General features: G+C 40.1%; 1 protein-coding gene across 2 annotated transcripts in view; it reads right to left on the bottom strand.

Moving 5' to 3' along the window:
* LOC140118408 (DNA repair protein RAD51 homolog 3-like) overlaps window positions 1-18,845 on the bottom strand; it is a 37,895-nt gene that overhangs the window by 12,083 nt on the left and 6,967 nt on the right. Inside the window, exons 2-4 of one of the 2 annotated variants that reach the window (XM_072136279.1) lie at window positions 18,197-18,330; window positions 11,866-11,997; window positions 8,852-8,918 (exon numbers count right to left, since the gene is read on the bottom strand). In XM_072136279.1, coding sequence (XP_071992380.1) covers window positions 8,852-8,918; window positions 11,866-11,997; window positions 18,197-18,316 — 319 coding nt within the window. In that variant the 5' untranslated portion in view covers window positions 18,317-18,330. The remainder of the gene's footprint in view (window positions 1-8,851; window positions 8,919-11,865; window positions 11,998-18,196; window positions 18,331-18,845) is intronic. The other variant, XM_072136280.1, reaches the window with a different exon arrangement.

Here is an 18,845-nt window from a genome sequence, read left to right as displayed (position 1 = left end):
ATACACACACACAAACATACATACGACATAACCTACAACAGTAACGACAACAAAGATCATACATACTGGGTTCGGCTCATCTCCTTTTCACATTCCCTCCTGCCTCATCTCCTCCATCCAGAAACAATGACATGTTTCCAAAGTTTTTCATATAGTGGAATCTGTTTAACCCCTTCTCGCCGCAGCCCTTTTTGTTTTTTTTTTACGTTTTCATTTTTCACTCCCCACCTTCAAAAATCGATAACTTTTTTTATTTTTGAACAGAGCTGTGTTATGGCTTATTTTCTGCGTAACAAATTTCACTTTAAAAAAAATGGTATTTAACCCCATAGCGCAATAAGACGTACCCTTACGTCTTACTGCGCATGGAGGAGTATGAAGAGGGCTCACGGGCTGAGCCCTCTTCATACTCACCGGGCATTTGCTTCATAATGAAGCAAATGCCCGTCGCTAATACCCGGGATCGGTGCTTGCACCGATCGCGGGTGTTAACCCTTTGATCGCCGCCGGCAAAGCTGACGTCACCGGGGAGCGGCGATCCGTTGCCATGACAGCCTGGGATCACACAAAGATCTGAGGCTGTCATGATCGAGGCTATCTATTACAATGTGCGATCTGCACATTGTAATAGATGGTATGCAAAATCCCCATCTATTACATCCCCTGTAGTATGGCAGTATATGGTAGGATCAATCAGACAACCTAGGGTTAAAGTACCCTAGGGAGTCTGAAAAATAGTAAAAAAAATAAATAAAAAAAAGTAAAAAAAAAAAAAAATTATATTAAAAAAACATAAAAATTCAAATCACCCCCCTTTCCCTAGAACTGATATAAATATAAATAAACCGTAAAAATCATAAACACATTAGGTATCGCCGCGTCCGAAAATGCCCGATCTATCAAAATATAATAACCGTTTTCACTGCGTTTAACCCCGTAGCGGAAATTAGCGCCCGAAGTCGCAAATGGCATTTTTTTGCCATTTTGAAAAATAGAAAAAATTCTATAAAAAGTGATCAAAAGGTCGCACAGTCCTAAAAATAGAAGCATTGAAAACGTCATCAGAAGTCGCAAAAAATGACACCACTCACAGCTCCATACATCAAAGTATGAAAAAGTTATTAGCACAAGAACACGGCAAAATGAAGAAATTTTTTTCTGTACAGGAGGTTTTAATTTTTGTAAATGTATGAAAACATTATAAAACCTATACAAATTTGGTATCCCCGTGATCGTATTGACCTAATGAATGAAATAGACCTGTCATTTGGGGCGCACAGTGTAAGCTGTAAAAACCAAGCCCACAAGAAATGGCGCAAATGTGTTTTTTCATCATTTTCACTGCATTTAGAATTTTTTTCCCGCTTCCCAGTACACGGCATGGAATATTTAATACCATCACTACGAAGTGCAATTTGTTACGCAGAAAATAAGCCATCACATAGCTCTGTACACGGAAAAATAAAAAAGTTATAGATTTTTGAAGGTGGGGAGTGAAAAATAAAAACGCAAAAACGAAAAAGGGCCTGGTCCTTAAGGGGTTAATATCCCATGCCGTGTACTGGGAAGCGGGAAAAATAATTCCAAATGCAGTGAAATTGGTTAAAAAAGGCATTTGTGCCGTATTCTTGTGAGCTTGGATTTACGGCTTTCACTATGCACCCCAAGTGACACGTCTACTTTATTCTTTGGGTCAGTACGATTACAGGGATACCAATACCATTTGTATAGGTTTTATCATGTTTTCATACATTTACAAAAAGTAAAACTTCCTGTACAAAAAAAAATTCTTTGGATTTTGCAGTCTTTTGGCGCTAATAACTCTTTTATACTTTGGGAGGTGTTGTTTTTTGTGGCTTTTGATGATGTTTACAATGTTATAATTTTTAGGACTGTGCGACCTTTTGATCACTTTTTATAAAATGTTAAATTTTTTTAAAAATGGCAAAAAAGTGCCATTTTCGACTTTGGGTGCGATTTTCCGTTACGGGGTTAAACGCAGTGAAAAACCATTTGAGTTGTTAAACTATATACATATATACACACACACATATATTATATATATATACATTTATTGTAAACCCTGTTTTTACTATTTTTCAGACTCCCTACGGTACTTTAACCCTAGGCTGTCTGTACGATCCTATCATATACTGCCATACTACAGTATGGCAGTATATGGGGATTTTACTCTTCATTTATTACAATGCGCTGATAGCACATTGTAATGAATAGGTTAACCCGAAGCAGTCTCGGGTTTTCGAAAGACCCAAGGCTGTCATGACGATGGATCACTGCTCCCAAATGACGTCACGGGGCGACGATCCTCAGAAAGATGGCGGCGCCCATGTGCCGCAAACTTTTTGAGGCCGCCGGCAGCTTTCAGTGCTGTCGGTAAGGGGTTAAGGAAACAGTCAGGGATTTCATACTGCATACTCCCTGGGAAGAAGGAGCTTTTCCAGAATTGCGATATCAAGCATCTCACAGCAGTGTAGGATTTTCTTTAAATAACTCTTGCTTATTGGTTGAGAGGATACATTCAACAAACAGAACAGGTGGGAGAGTAGTAATTATAAAAGGACTGCATGTACCGGCTACCAACAAAACTGTATCCGAGAACATGCCCAAAAGACATGCTGAAGCGAGCCCCCCGCTAAGCCACAATGCCAACATACAACTTGTGTATAAACCTATGCAAAAAGTGAAACATCAGCTTATACTGGTTTTCATTGTGTGTAGTACATAAAGAGGTCTTGGCTGCCCTTCACCAAATCAATTGCCAAGTCTCCTGAGTTACTGGTTCCCCACTTTAATATGTATGGATGTGAGACACGTGCGTCCAGGTTGGGGTGCAATAGTACCATGTAGTTAAGCCTGAAGTGTGAGTAGCACAATTATATATGTGTTCAAACAAGGTAGGTTTAGAGACTTCTTCAGAAGTAGTAAATTAATGTAGTGAGTGTCTAATGCGCTTGTAGTGGATGAGTAGACCTTTCCTGTAGATTGGCAAAGGGCAGGATATTCCTATCCCAATAGTCTACAATGACTGCGAACAACCCTTTATCATGCCATGATATGATATGCATCCCAGATCCTGCATGTTGCACAGGGTATGCAACAAGACTGCATGGGTGAGCATTGCGAAACGAAGCAGAATTTAGCCAGATATGTTTCCCACAGCTTCAATGTGAAGGAGATACTACTAGCAAAGGGCGAGGTGGTGGGGCATGTTCCTTGACCATAGATAAGAATTGGGATGAAAAGGGGCAAGCCACAGTTTTTCTATATCTACGCATTTAGAGAAAACCAATAAAGAAGACCAGGCCGGTATGAGTCTCCCTCTAGTCTTTTGGGAAAATAGAACAGCTTTGGGTATTTGACTGATGATATTGCAGTTAACATTTACCTCTACAAAATGCAACTATTAACACAATATTAACAAATGTTAACGTTGTGTTTTGTATATGCAAATGTTAACAGTAATGTTATTAGGAAAATCTCTTCAGACGAAGCTCAGCCGCTTTCAGCAAAACATATGTTTTTGGGTCCGGGACTCTCTCACCAATGATAGAGCCAGGGATAGAAGTTCCATCAGGGTCAGGGCCAGGCAAGGGCTAGCCTCTGTGTTGCAATTTCAGCACAGATGCAGTCATCTGCGGGTCTCATCGCCAGTCATGTGCTTGCATGCGCTATCTCCTGACACTACCAGCACCCCATCTAAAGCAAGAGGAGCAAAGCTGACAACAAAGGCTGCTATAGGCATCAGGTAGCATATAACCTGCTACCGTACAACATTTTCCCACATTAAGGTGCTGTTAACCCTATCTAGCCCACATTGTCAGGGCTGATATGAGCTTAGGCAAGAAGCTGCACTATCAGTTTTTCCTGCTATTACCCTGTTGGGATGTATATGGTGTTTGTAAAATAGGAAAAGGCATAATTCATAAATCAGTGAGTTAATTTGTGCTAACAGCACTTTTGTTTTTGGTAGACAGTACTAAACCAAAGCACTTGTGAAGTGAAATTTTAATTGTACCCAGTGCCAAATGATTCGTGGTCCACTATTGAACGGTGAAACGTGGTTGAAGACCACTGTTTTAGACTACTATGATTCTACAGTAGGCTGGTGGACCAGAGACTGCTGACTGCTACAGAACCATCTCTAACCAAAAGATAGGCAGCAGGAAAGTTGATGGGAATATGTAATCCGTGCAGGATCCTTGCTCTGTATTCTAGTCGTGGCAACCAGTGCTTCTGTTATAATTAAAAGAGTTCTACTCTTGGCAAATTAAATAGGAGAGTAAAGATTAATGGTTCCAGTGGGGATTGTGTTGTCTGCACAGTCAATAATGTGTCATTCAGGAAATAAGGAAGGAAACCCCTGAGGCTTTTGTGACTGAATACAGCTACTGTGTATAACTAGGATCATCAGACTTGCCTATCTATCCTAGATGCTTACAGAGAAGAAGTACATTACAAAGTCACCTGGATGTCAATGCTGGTATTGCACAAACGTATGCTTTTCAACTGTAGTCTGTTTTTTGCAGAACACTTCAACGCAGGGAGAAAAGGCTACCCAAACCAATCTAATTTGGTCAGGAAAAGGACTTACTCTGAGCTTTGAAGCTAGGGCAGTCGGCTCACACACGGCTGTAGGAACAACACTACTTGTATAAGGGCCAGAAGAGCTCCTCATGCTCTGGCTTTATAGGCTACTACACTGTGCAGGAGCATGTCTCAATCCCCTGCTCCCTCAGCACTTCCCCCCCCTATCACTGTGTGAGATAACAACAGGAAGAGGGAAGGGGAGAGTCAAGGGAGTGAGGGGAGGGTGTAAGCCAGTGAATCCAGAGTACAAGGAGCTCTGGTAACACACTCCCAGAGACCTTCCGACTAATTACCATACTTTTAAAAGCTGAATTTAAAAGGAAGGAGGCCAAATATAAGGAAATTACCACACTACAATGTTTGAATCTATAAGTAAGTGCCCCTGGTTCATCATGATTTTAATTTTAGCAATCATTGACAGGTAGCCACTGGCAAAGAAAGTAAAATCATGGGATTCATCAGAAAAGGTATAGATGCTCATGATAAGGTCATAGTTCTGTAGACCAGGTGTGCACAACCATTGTCGATGCCATGGCCGCAATGGCATACCGCTCAACTTAAAGAGCCAGCACTAATGAACAGCACCCTAAATGCGCCAACATCCGCAGCACAGCACAAATGCCACCACAGAAAACAAATATTTGTACAATAAATAATTGACCCCAGAGCAGATTACAAATATAGAGCATAAACCAGACAATAGTAATATTGAAGATCCTCTACAGAAGACGGCCAACACTGGAGACTACAGCAGACGGCCAACACTGGAGACTCCCCTGTAGCAGACGGCCAACACTGGAGGCCCCCCTGTAGTAGGCAACCAACACTGGAGACCCCCCTGTAGCAGGCGGCCAACACTGGAGACCCCAGTGCTAACTACAATACTGGACTTTTTATCCTCTCCAAAGAGGGATGCAGGAGCTCTGAGTACTGAACAGCTGACATGTACTGCACCTATGATCCCCTCTTGCTCTGGGTGCCACAGTGCTCTGGCTCTGGGAGCAGAAGATTGTGCAACCCTGCTCTGCACTGTAGGTTAGACTGAATAACTATAGGGACCTGAATAACTATATAGTGTAAAACCTATGTTGAAACATTATGGATTGTAGTATGGGGAAATTAACGTGTACAATAAGGGGGAAATTTGAATACTTGGAGGGGTACAACATATGGAGTGTATTAGAATCAATGGTCATGGTGAAAGAAGAATTTAAAAATCACTATGTATTTACCCTGATGCAATGGGTTTGTGAAAAAGTTAAATTAGAGCTACGTCGGGAAAGGTTTTTTTGCATGAAACCCCATTAAAGGGAGATGAACCCTTGATGCTATAAATAAATGAATATAACAAAACTCAATGTCATTAATCACAAAATGGAGCTTAAAAATAGTTTGATTTTATGATTCACAATATTTTATTGCCTCTTTAAAGTATGCAGGGTTATCACCAAGATTGCCGCCACTTGAAACTCCAAGTCCCTTGACTCGTGTATAAGCCGAGTTTTTCAGCACAAAAAATACACGAGTCAAAAAAAAAAAAAAAAAAAAAAAAAACACTCACCCTTTGATGTCCCCGATGTCTGTTGCGGCTCCCGATTCCCGTCCCGGCTCCCAGTGTCTCCTCTTCTATCTTCTCTAGCCGGCAGATTCGCGTCCATGCGATCTGCCGGCCGTCGCACACTATGATGCGTCGGTGTCGCCACTGATGACGTCATCAGCGGCGACAGCGTAGCATCGTAGTGTGCGACGGCCGGCAGATCGCATGGATGCTACTCTGCTGGCTATAGAAGAAGCCACCGGGAGCCGCGACGGAGATCAGGAGCCGCGACAAACATTGGGGACACCGGAGGGTGAGTATTAAGTTTATTTTTTTTTCTGTTTGGCAAACTCCGTGGGCCAGGCTGTATACTACATGGGGCCAGGCTGGCTGTATACTACATGGGGGCAGGCTGGCTGTATACTACATGGGGGCAGGCTGGCTGTATACTACACCCTCGGCTTATACTTGAGTCAATAGGTTTTCCCAGTTTTCTGTGGTAAAATTAGGGGTCTTGGCTTATACACGGGTCGGCTTATACTCAAGTATATATACGGTAATATTATATATTGTATTTCTCTCCTTTAATTAGAAGTTATTAAAGTTCAACAAAAGAAGTTCAAGTTGTAAAGATTGTAATCACTTGGATTATTATCAGCTTGCGTATTGAAAATGGTTTTCACATGAAAGAAAGTTCTCAAAGCATACTCCCTAGTGAGGTTTACACAATAAACATCACTTTTCACCCATTACTTTACAATTTTACTCAGTTTTATTGCTGTTTTAGCTCCTATCACTGAGTGTGGACAGAAACTCTCTAAGAAGACAAATTATGATCCCTATAGTGCTATGTGCTGACAATGTGGCTAAATTATCATGATACAGGTTTAACTACACTTTCATTTAGCTTGTGAACATTCTACTAGTATCTGACACATACAAAAAGAGAAATGAGAGGGATCAGAGATGAGAGATGATGGGATCCATGATATGGATATAACACACAATGACACTCATACCTCATACCCCTGCTATAAACATCTTATCTATAGCTTGTAGAGCAAGTCTGTGCATGCTGCTTGATGGCAGGAAGTGTCTTGTGTGAGCTTGTGTTGTAATGGAGGGGAAAGGGGCAGAGCTCACACTGCAGATAGCAGAAGCAATTCATGAGAAGAATCTGCCCTGTCCGACTATAAAAATCTGAAGATTTAAGGTTGGATCCTGCGGCAACCAAAATTGTATACACCAGAAATGATAGAGACAGGTTGGAATTAGATCTGTGAAATGCTGTATTTTTGTTAGTGAATTAGAGAATGTGTTCTTTAGTTATCGTGAATATATTTAAGAATTTTGTCTCCGTGGGGAAACCCCTTTAATGGACAAGCAAGGTTATATGGAGTGTGGCTTCTACCATAAGACAGATGTGCATCTTCATTCCACAGCATAGTAAGGTCAGCACATGGCTGTGTTCTACGTGCATTTCATCTATTGGTAAATCATTTACCTGAAAGAGGAACTCAACTACATTTTCAGGAGCCAAAGGTTATGAGCTGTACACACAATTTAACTAAATACAAAGAATGCTTGTATTGTCTAGTGTTTCGCCTACTGTAAATATGACCGCTGTTATGTTGTCTGCCATTGTCAGAAACTTTACCTAGAATGTGATAGGACCACCTGAATTGTGTGAGGAGCAGAATACTGTGCATTGTATGGTGGCTGCTCAGTAACTATCTGTGGAGAGGCCAAAGGGATCTTTTGCTGTTCGTAGACCAGTTATTTGTCACCATGGTTGACCAGACCATGTGTATTGTACTCTGTAAATAGGCACTAGGTACAGTATTAGGTCTCATTAACACAAATAGCTACCACTTGTGCTCATTAGTTTCAATGGCTAGCAAACATCCATATTAACTTCGATGGGCTCATGCACAAGGTTGTGGATTTCATGAGCCGACTGCGTGGTCTGCAAACTAAAGAGCAGATGTGAAAAAAAACTTTGAATCTGCCCTATGCAAGTGTGTGTGGCTGCCTCTCTTAAACCTTGCTTCTGGATCTATATAGATGTTGTATGCTGGTAGACACCGGAAAATCATCCACAGATAATTAATAAAAGTTTTAAAAAACAATCAAATAGCTATGTTATTGGACAAAGAAAACTTTATGTCTTTTCACAGGCAACAATTAAAAGAAATTGCTTGGGCACCATGGTCTAAAAAAGCCTAAGCAATAAGTGCTAAAGTACAAAAGTGATTACCCCAGAAGCAAAATAAAAATAAGTTCCTAAAGCCTCATTCACAGGACCATGTGCTCGCTCGGACCAGATCGTAAGCATAGCACACAGCCGAGTAAAGAATGGAGGGGAAGTGAGCTCAGTCACGGTGTGACCAGATGCCATAGACGTATATGGGTGCCATGATCTGGCCGCAAATTGTGCGGCCAGATGATAGGCCCCCATACAGTTCTGTGAATGGGGCCCAAGTATATGCGTTTCTTTTCTTATATTTTACATGTGACGAGGATAAAGGAGCTCTATGAGTACAACATATTTTTTACTATTGGAGGATTGGGAGACATTTTTTTGCTGTTGAGGATGAATGGCTTGCAGTAAAGTAGAATCAGTCAGCTAACATTATAAAATCTTTTAGCCAATATTTTGAATGCATATGCTCATCTAGTTAAAAGCGGCTGAAGATAGTATCATACCTAGGGCTGGTACAAGCAGTGACTCACTTGTTCCAATCCTTGTGGTCATTTGATTTGTTAAAACCACCTATTAAAAAAAAACAAAAAAACAAAAACAACATGAAAAATTAAATGCCTTTCATATGGTTCAGGTTGCTGAAGTCAGCTCAGATTTTAGTTCACAGTCAAGTCACGCATGCAAATCTCACAAAGCAGACAGATTTCACATACCACAAATTGTCCTTTAAAGCGCCACAAAATAGTACTCTGCTGAAAGGTTTTAACAAGAGAGGGAGAAAGGACGTAAATGAGAATGCAAAAGGAGTTTACACAAATAGTGTGATTATTAAAGCCAATGGCCCAGATATTTCATTGTATCTATGGCAGTTTTGGTCTATGTTTGCACTAAAAAGAATGTTTATGCACATATATTTGTACCACTTTTCCTCAGTAGCACTTTTTCTAACACTTTATAAAACTGTGCACCTACTTAGACACTTCTGATGTTTGCAGCCACAGCTTTTAAACCCTTGCCACACTATGAGTTCCCCAATGTCATAGAGCGGCACTGGGTAAATGAAGAGGCTCCTCATACACCCTGGGTATTTGCTGCATAATGCAGCAAAACTCCATTGCTAACACACGTGAACAGTGGCGTCACCAATTAGGGATATTGAACATTTAAATGCCAGTGGTGCATGGGCACTGCCGTCTTGGAAATGCAAAAATGAAAAGGGGCTGTGTCCTTAAGGTGTTAATATTAAGAAAAAAATTGCAGATGCATACTTATTAAATAAACTAGGTAAACAAGAATATTTTGTACAAAACCAAAATTTACATAATACCAAATATTGACCAGCATCTATGTACACACCCCACACAAGGTAGTATGTGAACAGTCCTCAATAGGAAGCTATTAGCTGTGTTTATTTGCGTTTTTAATGTTCAATTGTGGAATGTTGTAACAAGCAATGTGCAAGCAAGTGTCTCCAAGGATCGTGTCAATCACACAAATCTTTTCTTTTGTGCAAATAGCATGTAATATGTTGAAGCAATGGGCGTTTAGTTTCTTTCAGCAGACGGGCATTATGAGAATGCAATTTTGCATGATTTCCTTGGGTCTCAGCTAAACCCGCTAAGACCTCAGCACAATTCATTTGTATACCTGCCAGGTTATTATCGCTGGAACAATAAATACATTATACAAATAAAATAGAATCTGAACGTGGAAGAGTAATGGAATAAAGAAGGCATCTGCTGAATCCAAAAAGCCCAATCAGGCAAGGCGACTTGCATGTTGTTCCCAGCTAAAATGTATTTGAACTGGCGCAATGACAGAAGCTATGCATAAGCATGGCCCTTTTTATATCTTCCACATTAGCTAGCTAATCAGGCATATCATGCTGTTAACTCCTCCAGCACTGAAGCCATTACGCTGCCTGCTGGTACAGCTTGGCTATATTTAGGTGGCTGTTAGAACAGCAATTCACAGTAGAAGAGCTTAGGAGGCTTTGAGGAGGGCAGAAAGTACATGTTATTTATACTTCTACAATGCTGCAGCAGGAATACACAGGAAAGCTTTATTTCATACAAGGTACTTGAAAGAAGGGATTCCAAGGTACAAACCCCACACTATTTTATTAGTTCAAATCCGCATTCTCTGATAAAGGTTTTATATTCAAAATGGTTCCATCTATCAAATTATCTGTGGTCAGCTGGTGGCAGATACACAAAAATAGGTGAAAAATAACATTTTGCTCATACAAAGTTACAGACAGTGTTAGACTACATTCACATGACGTTTGGGGATTTGCCAGGAAAGCTCCCAACGTATGACCGCATCTATAGACATATACTGTGTTCTTAGATATGTCTTCAAACTGCTTTCTAGACCATCCCCCTGCTGTAATATTTAACTATAAGCCTGTCCAGCATTGAGACAGAACAGAAGGGACTGGTTGTGATGTGAGATCACACAAAACAGTGTACCACAGTTTAATATGTCCACTACAATCCTGTAATTTAACTGCTGTTTTCATAGTCCTGCTGATACTAACAACAAACTCAGAGGTATGGTTATCTAGGGTCAATACCTAACACTGTCAGCAGCTTTGAATGAGAAGATGGTAGACCCCCATCTTAGCTCAGAGATTAGCGACTTTTTTGATCCCTGGCACCAATTTCCCAAATTGGCCCATCACAACTGAGATCAATTTTATAAAAGGATTACTCCTTAAATCGTACACCTAGGGCATTTTACATTAGATTAACTTCTGTAATAATTCAGACAAGAAGTATGCTACAAAGGACCCAAGTAAAAAGTTAGCATATAGCAGTGAGTGGGCCAATCATACCACTCAGCTGTGCAGGCCTCTTAGTTCACTTTTGTTCATCAGATTAACTTGTAACACTATATAAATGACTGTAGCACATATAAATGTCAATGACTGGAGCATACAGTACATACATGGGTCAATAAGGGAATTAAAGAGAATTAAAGTTTTTTTATCCCCACAAATCAATAGCACTTGGGATGAAAAACAACTTTGCCTATTATCTTTGTTACCTAAATCCAGCAGTTTCTACGCTATACCCCTCAGATTACCTCATTGCTGCAATGGCAGAATAGTGGATACAGATGTCTCCTGCACAGAATAGTGAGGTACAAGATCTCCTCTGTCCCCCATCAGTCCCTCCATCCCAGTCTGACTCTACAGAACTTTCTCTGTCTTTCTGCACCTCATGCTGCAGCCCTTCCACCACCTGGTCCTCGGCACTTTTTGCACTGTGCAGATAAGCTAGTGCTCACACAGCACAGGCTATAGACTTCATGTAACTGGTTTACTTAAGATTTTTATCACTTATCTATAACGTCACAGAGAAGTCAAATTTTTTCACGCAAAAAAAAAGCCCTCACACAGCTCTGTACATGGGAAAAATGAAAAAGTTATGGGATCTTTGAAGTTGGAGAGCGAGAAATGATCGAAAAAACTCTCCGTCCTTAAGGGGTTAAATCTTGTTAATAATGCACTTACTGCTAGTTTGTTTTGATTAGCAAAGTCGATTAATTGCTGTGCCAACTTGTTTAGAAGGCGTGTCCTCAAGGAAAGATCATCAAAGGAATGTCGAAACGGAAAAGCAATGCTATCAATAATAATCAGTTTGACCTGCACAAAGGAAAGAAAAAAAAAAAAAAGAAAAGTATTAAACAATGTTCACAGATTTATAATCATGCACAACAGATTTAACATTTATATTGGAGTGTACAGTATATAAGCATTTACCTATTGCCAAGTTTCTTTTTGTAATGACTTGGGCCAATACCAACAGAAAGGTGGTTAAGAAAGAACATCTCAGAAATTTACTTACAGTTTCCCTCACAGTGATTCTCACACATTGGTCAAATGTTCATAAACCCACTCTAGTAGAATGGGAATGGATGAAGTTAATCTCCAGACGATAGAAGAACTTTTGATGGAAGGTTATGAGGGTTACCGCTCTACCTGGCAACCTTGGACAAACTTCTAGGAATCCTCAGTTATTCATAAAGCTCTGGGGTGATACACTTTCCTCTCTTCCTTCAGCTAACCCACTTTTCTTTGACCAATGGTCAAATAACTAAATATACATGATACATAGATCACCTATCAACTGTATAGCGGTATGGAAGGCAGGGTATTTGCTTATAAACAAGTATTGCACATTACCCAGAGGGATAACAGAAGACAGGGGACACATACACAGGCCTACATACACAAACGCCACTGATGAAGCAAGGCGAAACATGTGTCGGGTGGTGTCCACCCTTGCGCTGTAAATACCTGTGTATGTGCCCCTTGTCCTATTTTATTGTTTGTAAGCAAATACCTTTACTTGTTCTGATGACTATACCTTTCATACCTTTATACAGGTTATTGTGATTTATGTATAATGTATATTTAGTTATTTCACCATTGGTGGACTTTTTCTGTACCAGTTGTCTTTCTAAATGTATTTGTTTTAATTCATCTAATAAAGTGTCATTTTATGCTCTCTACATTTTGTTGTGGGTAACTAGAGAAGAGTATAATAATTAAATGTACCAAACCTCACCCGCATTCATCACACCTATCTTCTAAATCATCTATCCATCTACATATTATTATCCATCCATCTGCATATTATTTCTCCTCTCCCCTCTGCCATGAGGTGAATGGGAGAGAAGATACTGTGTACGGAAAGCTGCAGCTTCTCTCTGTGTGGATAATTTGTTTATATACAAGTGTAGGGAAAGCTGAGGGTGTACAGGTAGAAATAAGAGTGTAGGTGTATTATTATCACATTAGTTAGGGCTCCTGGCAGCACATGAGGAGAATCAGCTGAGAGCAGGGAGAGAGGAGAAGGGTGTATGACATGTACATTCTCGCTCAGTATTCAGCCCAGTGGGGACGGGCAGTGCCTAGCAATAGCCATCTAAGCATCACTGATAACAGGGGAAAAGCTACTGAAAAGTAGCGAAAGGAGAATGATTCGGGTAACTAATCCAATTGCTTAAAATTGCATGCCCTACAATATATCAAAAGTTTTTTTTAATGACTGTTAACTGTTACTCCTTAAGCAGTGACAACTCAGGAAGAGTGCTTAGATTTAGTTGGTCAAAAACTTGTGACAGACTTATATCATTATAAACAAAAAATAATAATTTATACCATATATACTCGAGCTGAGATTTTCAGCACAATTTAGGTCCTGAAAAGGCCCACTTGGCTTATACTCAGGTTTATAAAAAATAAACGTAGTACTCACCCTCCGGCGCTGTCCCTCGGCATACTCCTCTTACCGCAGCAAGTCTTTGGCTTCCTAGCTGGCAGATGCATGTCTACGGAGTCTGCCGGCACAGAACTATGACGCGGCACCTTCATTTGTCTGCTGGATCTAATATGGGTCACATATTAGAATAGCCAAAGTTAAGATTGTGTGATGCTAGACTGCTATTCCTATAGGTATCGGTCACTTCCTAATAGTGTTGTATAGCTAACCAACTAAAAAATGATAGCACCCTGTTGATGGATGTCAGCTGCAATGATGCTACAGAAACAGGCACACTGGCGTCCCGATTGCCAGTGCTGGAAAGCAGTGCTGGACTTAGACAGCAAGCCTGGTAGATGTCATCCCTGGCAGCGGGAGGTGGGGTATAACGCACCAGGATTGGAAGTTATCCCCTTCAAATTTTATGAAATGTATAATGAGGAGTTGATTGGTCATTTCGTGGAGGTTTGCAACTTCTCTTTAGAAAGAAGCCTTCTTCCTCATACAATGAGAGAAACATTGATCGTCATGATCCCAAAACAGGACAAGAAAAAGTAGACTCATACCGCCCTATCTCATTGATTAATGTGGATAATAAACTTTTGCCCAAAGTTCTAGCAGAGGTGGTGTACCTGGACTAAAATGGCTTTATGCCGGGTGGTTCCATGTTGGATAACCTCTAGAGACTATTCTTGAACATGCAGCTTGATCCATCTAACCCCAGGCAACTAATCTTCTTGTTTTTCGATGCTTCCAGGGCTTTTGATACCTTAGAATGGGCCTTTTTGTGGCAGATATAAGAGGTCATGGATTTTGGGCAACGTTTCATCTCCTGGGTCATAGTATTATATGCTGATCCCTCAGAGAGAGTCCTAGTTAATGGCGATACTTCAAGATCCATTAGTCTTGGTAGAAGATCCTCACAGGGATGTCCACTGTCGCCCTTATTATTCGCCGTAGAGTCTTTCAGTGTCTTTCAGGTGTTTGGGGAATTTGGAAAGTTTTCTAGCCTGTGCATAAACTGGCATAAGTCCGCCTGGATACCTCTGGATAAAATGGAGAATTTGCCTCTCCTTCAAAAAGTAGTGGATATCGTGACAGGAAGTAGTGTAAGGTATTTAGGCATTAATGTGTCTGAAAATATCTTGGGATAGAAATATTATACCGATTATAGGGGAAATGAAGAGGGTACAGTTATGGAAAAAAACTCCCACTTAACATGATGGGCAGAATTTCATTATTTAAAATGCTATTGGTCCCTAAGTAACTTCACTTTCTATCTGCTCCCCCATTGTGATCCCATTAAAGATTTTCAAGATTATTAAAAGTTTGTTTGCCGAGTTGGTCTGGCTGGGAAACAGCCCTTGCTTAAGATGGCAGTACTTAAGTTACCCTATGAAAAGGGGGGATTTGAGGTCCCAGAGAGGAGAGCCCACTATTTCGCATCACAAGCCAAATATATAGCTACATGGGATAGTAACTTATAAAGTATTAACTTCAGATTGGGGATCGATCCATATGGGTACAATGTTCTGGAATTATTAGAAACTGAGGCTTGGAAGAAACTTAAAAGGTGAATATTAAATCTTATGGTGGAGATTTCAAAGGAATAAGGAAGATTCAATCAGATAATAGGGGGTTCAATGTTATTACTCCAATTTTGGCCAATAAGAGATGGCAGATAACAGATGTTGATTTTAGATACTGGTAGGTGAGTGGTATTAAATATATTTACCTATTAATAAATAAGGGAGTATTTAAATCTTTTCAAGAATTGAAGGAGGAATTTGGGTTACATTGCTCCTGCTATTACTCATTTTTACAGCTTTCCCACTGATGGAAATTGTTGGATAAATTGGATCTTTTGGTATCCAATCCTTGAGTCGATTTGATTATCATTAGGTTCTAAATTTAAAAGTAAAAGATTGATTTTATTTTGGTCATGGAAAGAACATACTGGTAGTAATAACGTAAAGAAAATAAGAAATAGGCGAGTTGGAGAGGTGGGAAAAAAGGGAAAAATAGGGAGATAATTTAAATGCAATATGTGAATGGAATTCTACGCCAATTCCACACCAACTGTGAAAAAAAAGAGGGGGAATTGGGAAAACTTCAAAATAAAAAGGTTAAAAGAGTTCCCTTTACTATGTATGTAGATTTTTTTATATTTATTGTGGAATAACGTAGACACGTTGACTAGTCACAATTTTTTAACCAACAAAATCTAAGCCGTCTTCTTGGGTAGGTCACTTCTCATCTCTAATTTACTAGGTAGAATACCAAAATATCACAGCACACCTGGACCCTCTGTAAGACCGATAATGGTTATATTTTAATATTATTTTGTCCAACTACACCCATCCATTGCTGGATGCAGTATGGACCTTTATGAACAAATTAATATACCGTATATACTTGTGTATAAGCCGAGTTTTTCAGCACAAAAAATGTGCTGAAAAACATCCCCTCGGCTTATACACGAGTCAATACTACCAAAAATTAATTAAAAATGGACGCCTAGTATGACGTCAGCTGCGGCGCGTCATAGTAGGCGCCGCCCGGGAAAGAGCAATGGCGGCGCCCAGCACGCTGAAGGAAGAAGAGCAGCCGGGAAGCCAAAGAGGAGCCGCAATGACATCGGGGGAGCAGCGCTGCGCATCGGGGCCACCGGAGGGTGAGTATATAAGTTTATTTTTTTATTCTGGGCTGTGCTGTATACTTCTTGGGGCAGTGCTGTATACTACTGGGGAAAGTGCTGTATATTATAGGGGGCTGGCTATATACTGGGGGGGTCTGTGACCAATGCATTTCCCACCCTCGGCTTATACTCGAGTCAATAGGTTTTCCCAGTTTTTGGTGGTAAAATTAGGGGTCTCGGCTTATACTCGGATCGGCTTATACTCGAGCATATACGGTATATTATTAAAAATACGGCAAAATGCGTAGGGTTAGTGTGTCTAGGTACTATTTATGTTATTAAATTTGGTGATTAATATCAAAATCCGTATATTAAGAGTGTATTTGATTTTTGGAGTAGGCAGTGTCCTGGATTGGAGGCCTAAGTAACCATTTTTTTCTCAGGACACAGTGAATACACCTTCTCATAATTGATATGGGACAAAAGTGTCCCTCATTTTATAAAGGGAATGATTAAAAGTTAGCTTTTAGATGTCTCTAAGTTTTCTGTGAGTTTATATACTACAGGGGGCTGGCCGGCTATATGCTACAGGGGGCTGGTCGGCCATATACTGGGAAGGCTGTAACCAATGCATTTCCCACTCTTGGCTTATACTCGAGTCAATAGTTTTTTTTTTCCATTTTTTTGTGTGTTAAAATTAGGGGTCTCGGGTTATACTCGAGTATATACGGTAACTTGTGAAAACACCATTCATCTATGTTGGCTGAATTCACAAGCCTATTATCCCCATCAGTCATATTGTGGATAATTTGTACATCCCCTGTTTAATCACAATATAGCTCTAAGACTTGGCTGGCACTTTGAAAATCAGTCTTCTGAGACTTTGAATTTCCAGCTGTTTGCTGCCGTCACTATGTGTCATGCTGCAGACTGCTAATTTTTAGACAGCATTTTAAATGACTATGTACTGTACAACAATAACATGTTAAAGAACATATACCAACAGATCTGATGCTAGATGTATATATACTACTCCCAGTCCCTTCCCAAACAGCAATAACCTTCTTTTTTCATGTTTTAGAATGATCCGGTTTCATAGAAAAATAGCTTTATTAACTATGCAAATGAGCGTGAGGTGCTCTGTCGATAATTCATTTATGCACCCCCTCCCTTCCCCAGCTGACTGACACGCCAATACAATGCTGAGAAAGCCGGGACCTGTGCTATTCTAGCACTATGAGAGAACCAAAAAAAATAAATAAATAATTGGCCATTTTGCCAAATTCTGAGGCCAATAACTTTTTCCTACTTCGGTGTATAGACCTATGTAAGGTTTGATTTTTTGCTGCAAGTGCTGACGTTTTTATATATTTTTATTTGGGACCGATTTGATCTTTTTTTATTCAAATATTTATGGATGGAAAAATGGCACTATTCCTACCTGTGAACACTGTAACGGAAAATAATGTTTTTTTTTTTTTTAATATTTTGATAGAATGGGCATTTTGGGACCTGGAGACAGCAGAGTAAGAAAAAGCGAAATGATATCTGATGTGCAAGTGCCCTCTGCTGCCCGATATACATAGTACAACAGAAAAGCAAAATTCCACCTCAAAGCTTTTTGGACTGCAAGACGCAGCAACAACATAGTTGTAGTTATAACTTATAAAAATGTCTTTGGTATTTAAAAAGGAGGAGTCAATGTAACTTAAGTGTCTTTTCTCCATTTTCAAGAGTAGATAAGGATGCTTTTAGGCACCACTCTAGGTAACCTTAGTAAGTATTTTGCTTTTGCTAACTGCAAACACTTCATAACAAAAAGAAATGCATTGTCTGCATTGTGATTTCCCCATACTGCTATGTAGCACCCCCTTGCACTGCTTTATGGATCACTGTATGCATTTATTTAATATAGATTTAGTGTGGGGCAGACAACTTACCATTGAATGTTGGGCTATAAAGTCTGGAAGGACAAGTATTTGTGCAAGAAGCTCAGCATAATTACGGCAGCTGAAGTAATAAATGTGTGAAAGTATATTGTTGAGCGTGAACTTCTGCATGGCTATCTTCTGATCTACAAAATATGAACAAATATAAAATAATTTAAGAAATATTGTCAAGAAATCCAATAGATTATAGGATTACCTGGGAAAAATCCAAGCTAATATCAATTGTTTGTAACAAATTTGTTCTAATTGTAAAGTAAGCTGAAAGCTAACAGGAGAGTGCTGCCACCTCACTAGGGGAGCATAAAAACCCATTGTGAGTGGGAGCACAGGGTCTTTTGCAAGTGTTCTTCAGTCTAAGCAGAAGCAGAGGAGAGTGCAGCACAAGCCAGTGTCACACTACCAGCACTACCAGGAAGCAAAGGTAACCCAGGCCAGCGCCCTGACATCTTGGGCAAGTCAGGAGACTAAGCCCCAGAGCAGATGCCACTGTCCGAACTTGGATCCATCCACCAGCACAGCCTTAAGGTACTACAAAGCTGTGAGAAACCCTTCCTGTGGACCAGCTAACTCCCACCAGCTTTACAGCCTGCTGAACCTTCTGCTGTTGATGTTAGGCCGTTGCCTGCTGTTCCAGTACAAA

Source organism: Engystomops pustulosus, chromosome 2 (assembly GCF_040894005.1).
Source record: "Engystomops pustulosus chromosome 2, aEngPut4.maternal, whole genome shotgun sequence".
NCBI classification, from domain to species: Eukaryota; Metazoa; Chordata; class Amphibia; order Anura; family Leptodactylidae; genus Engystomops; species Engystomops pustulosus.
Note: the sequence above shows the minus strand (reverse complement) of the source record. Positions and strands in the feature narration are given on the sequence as shown.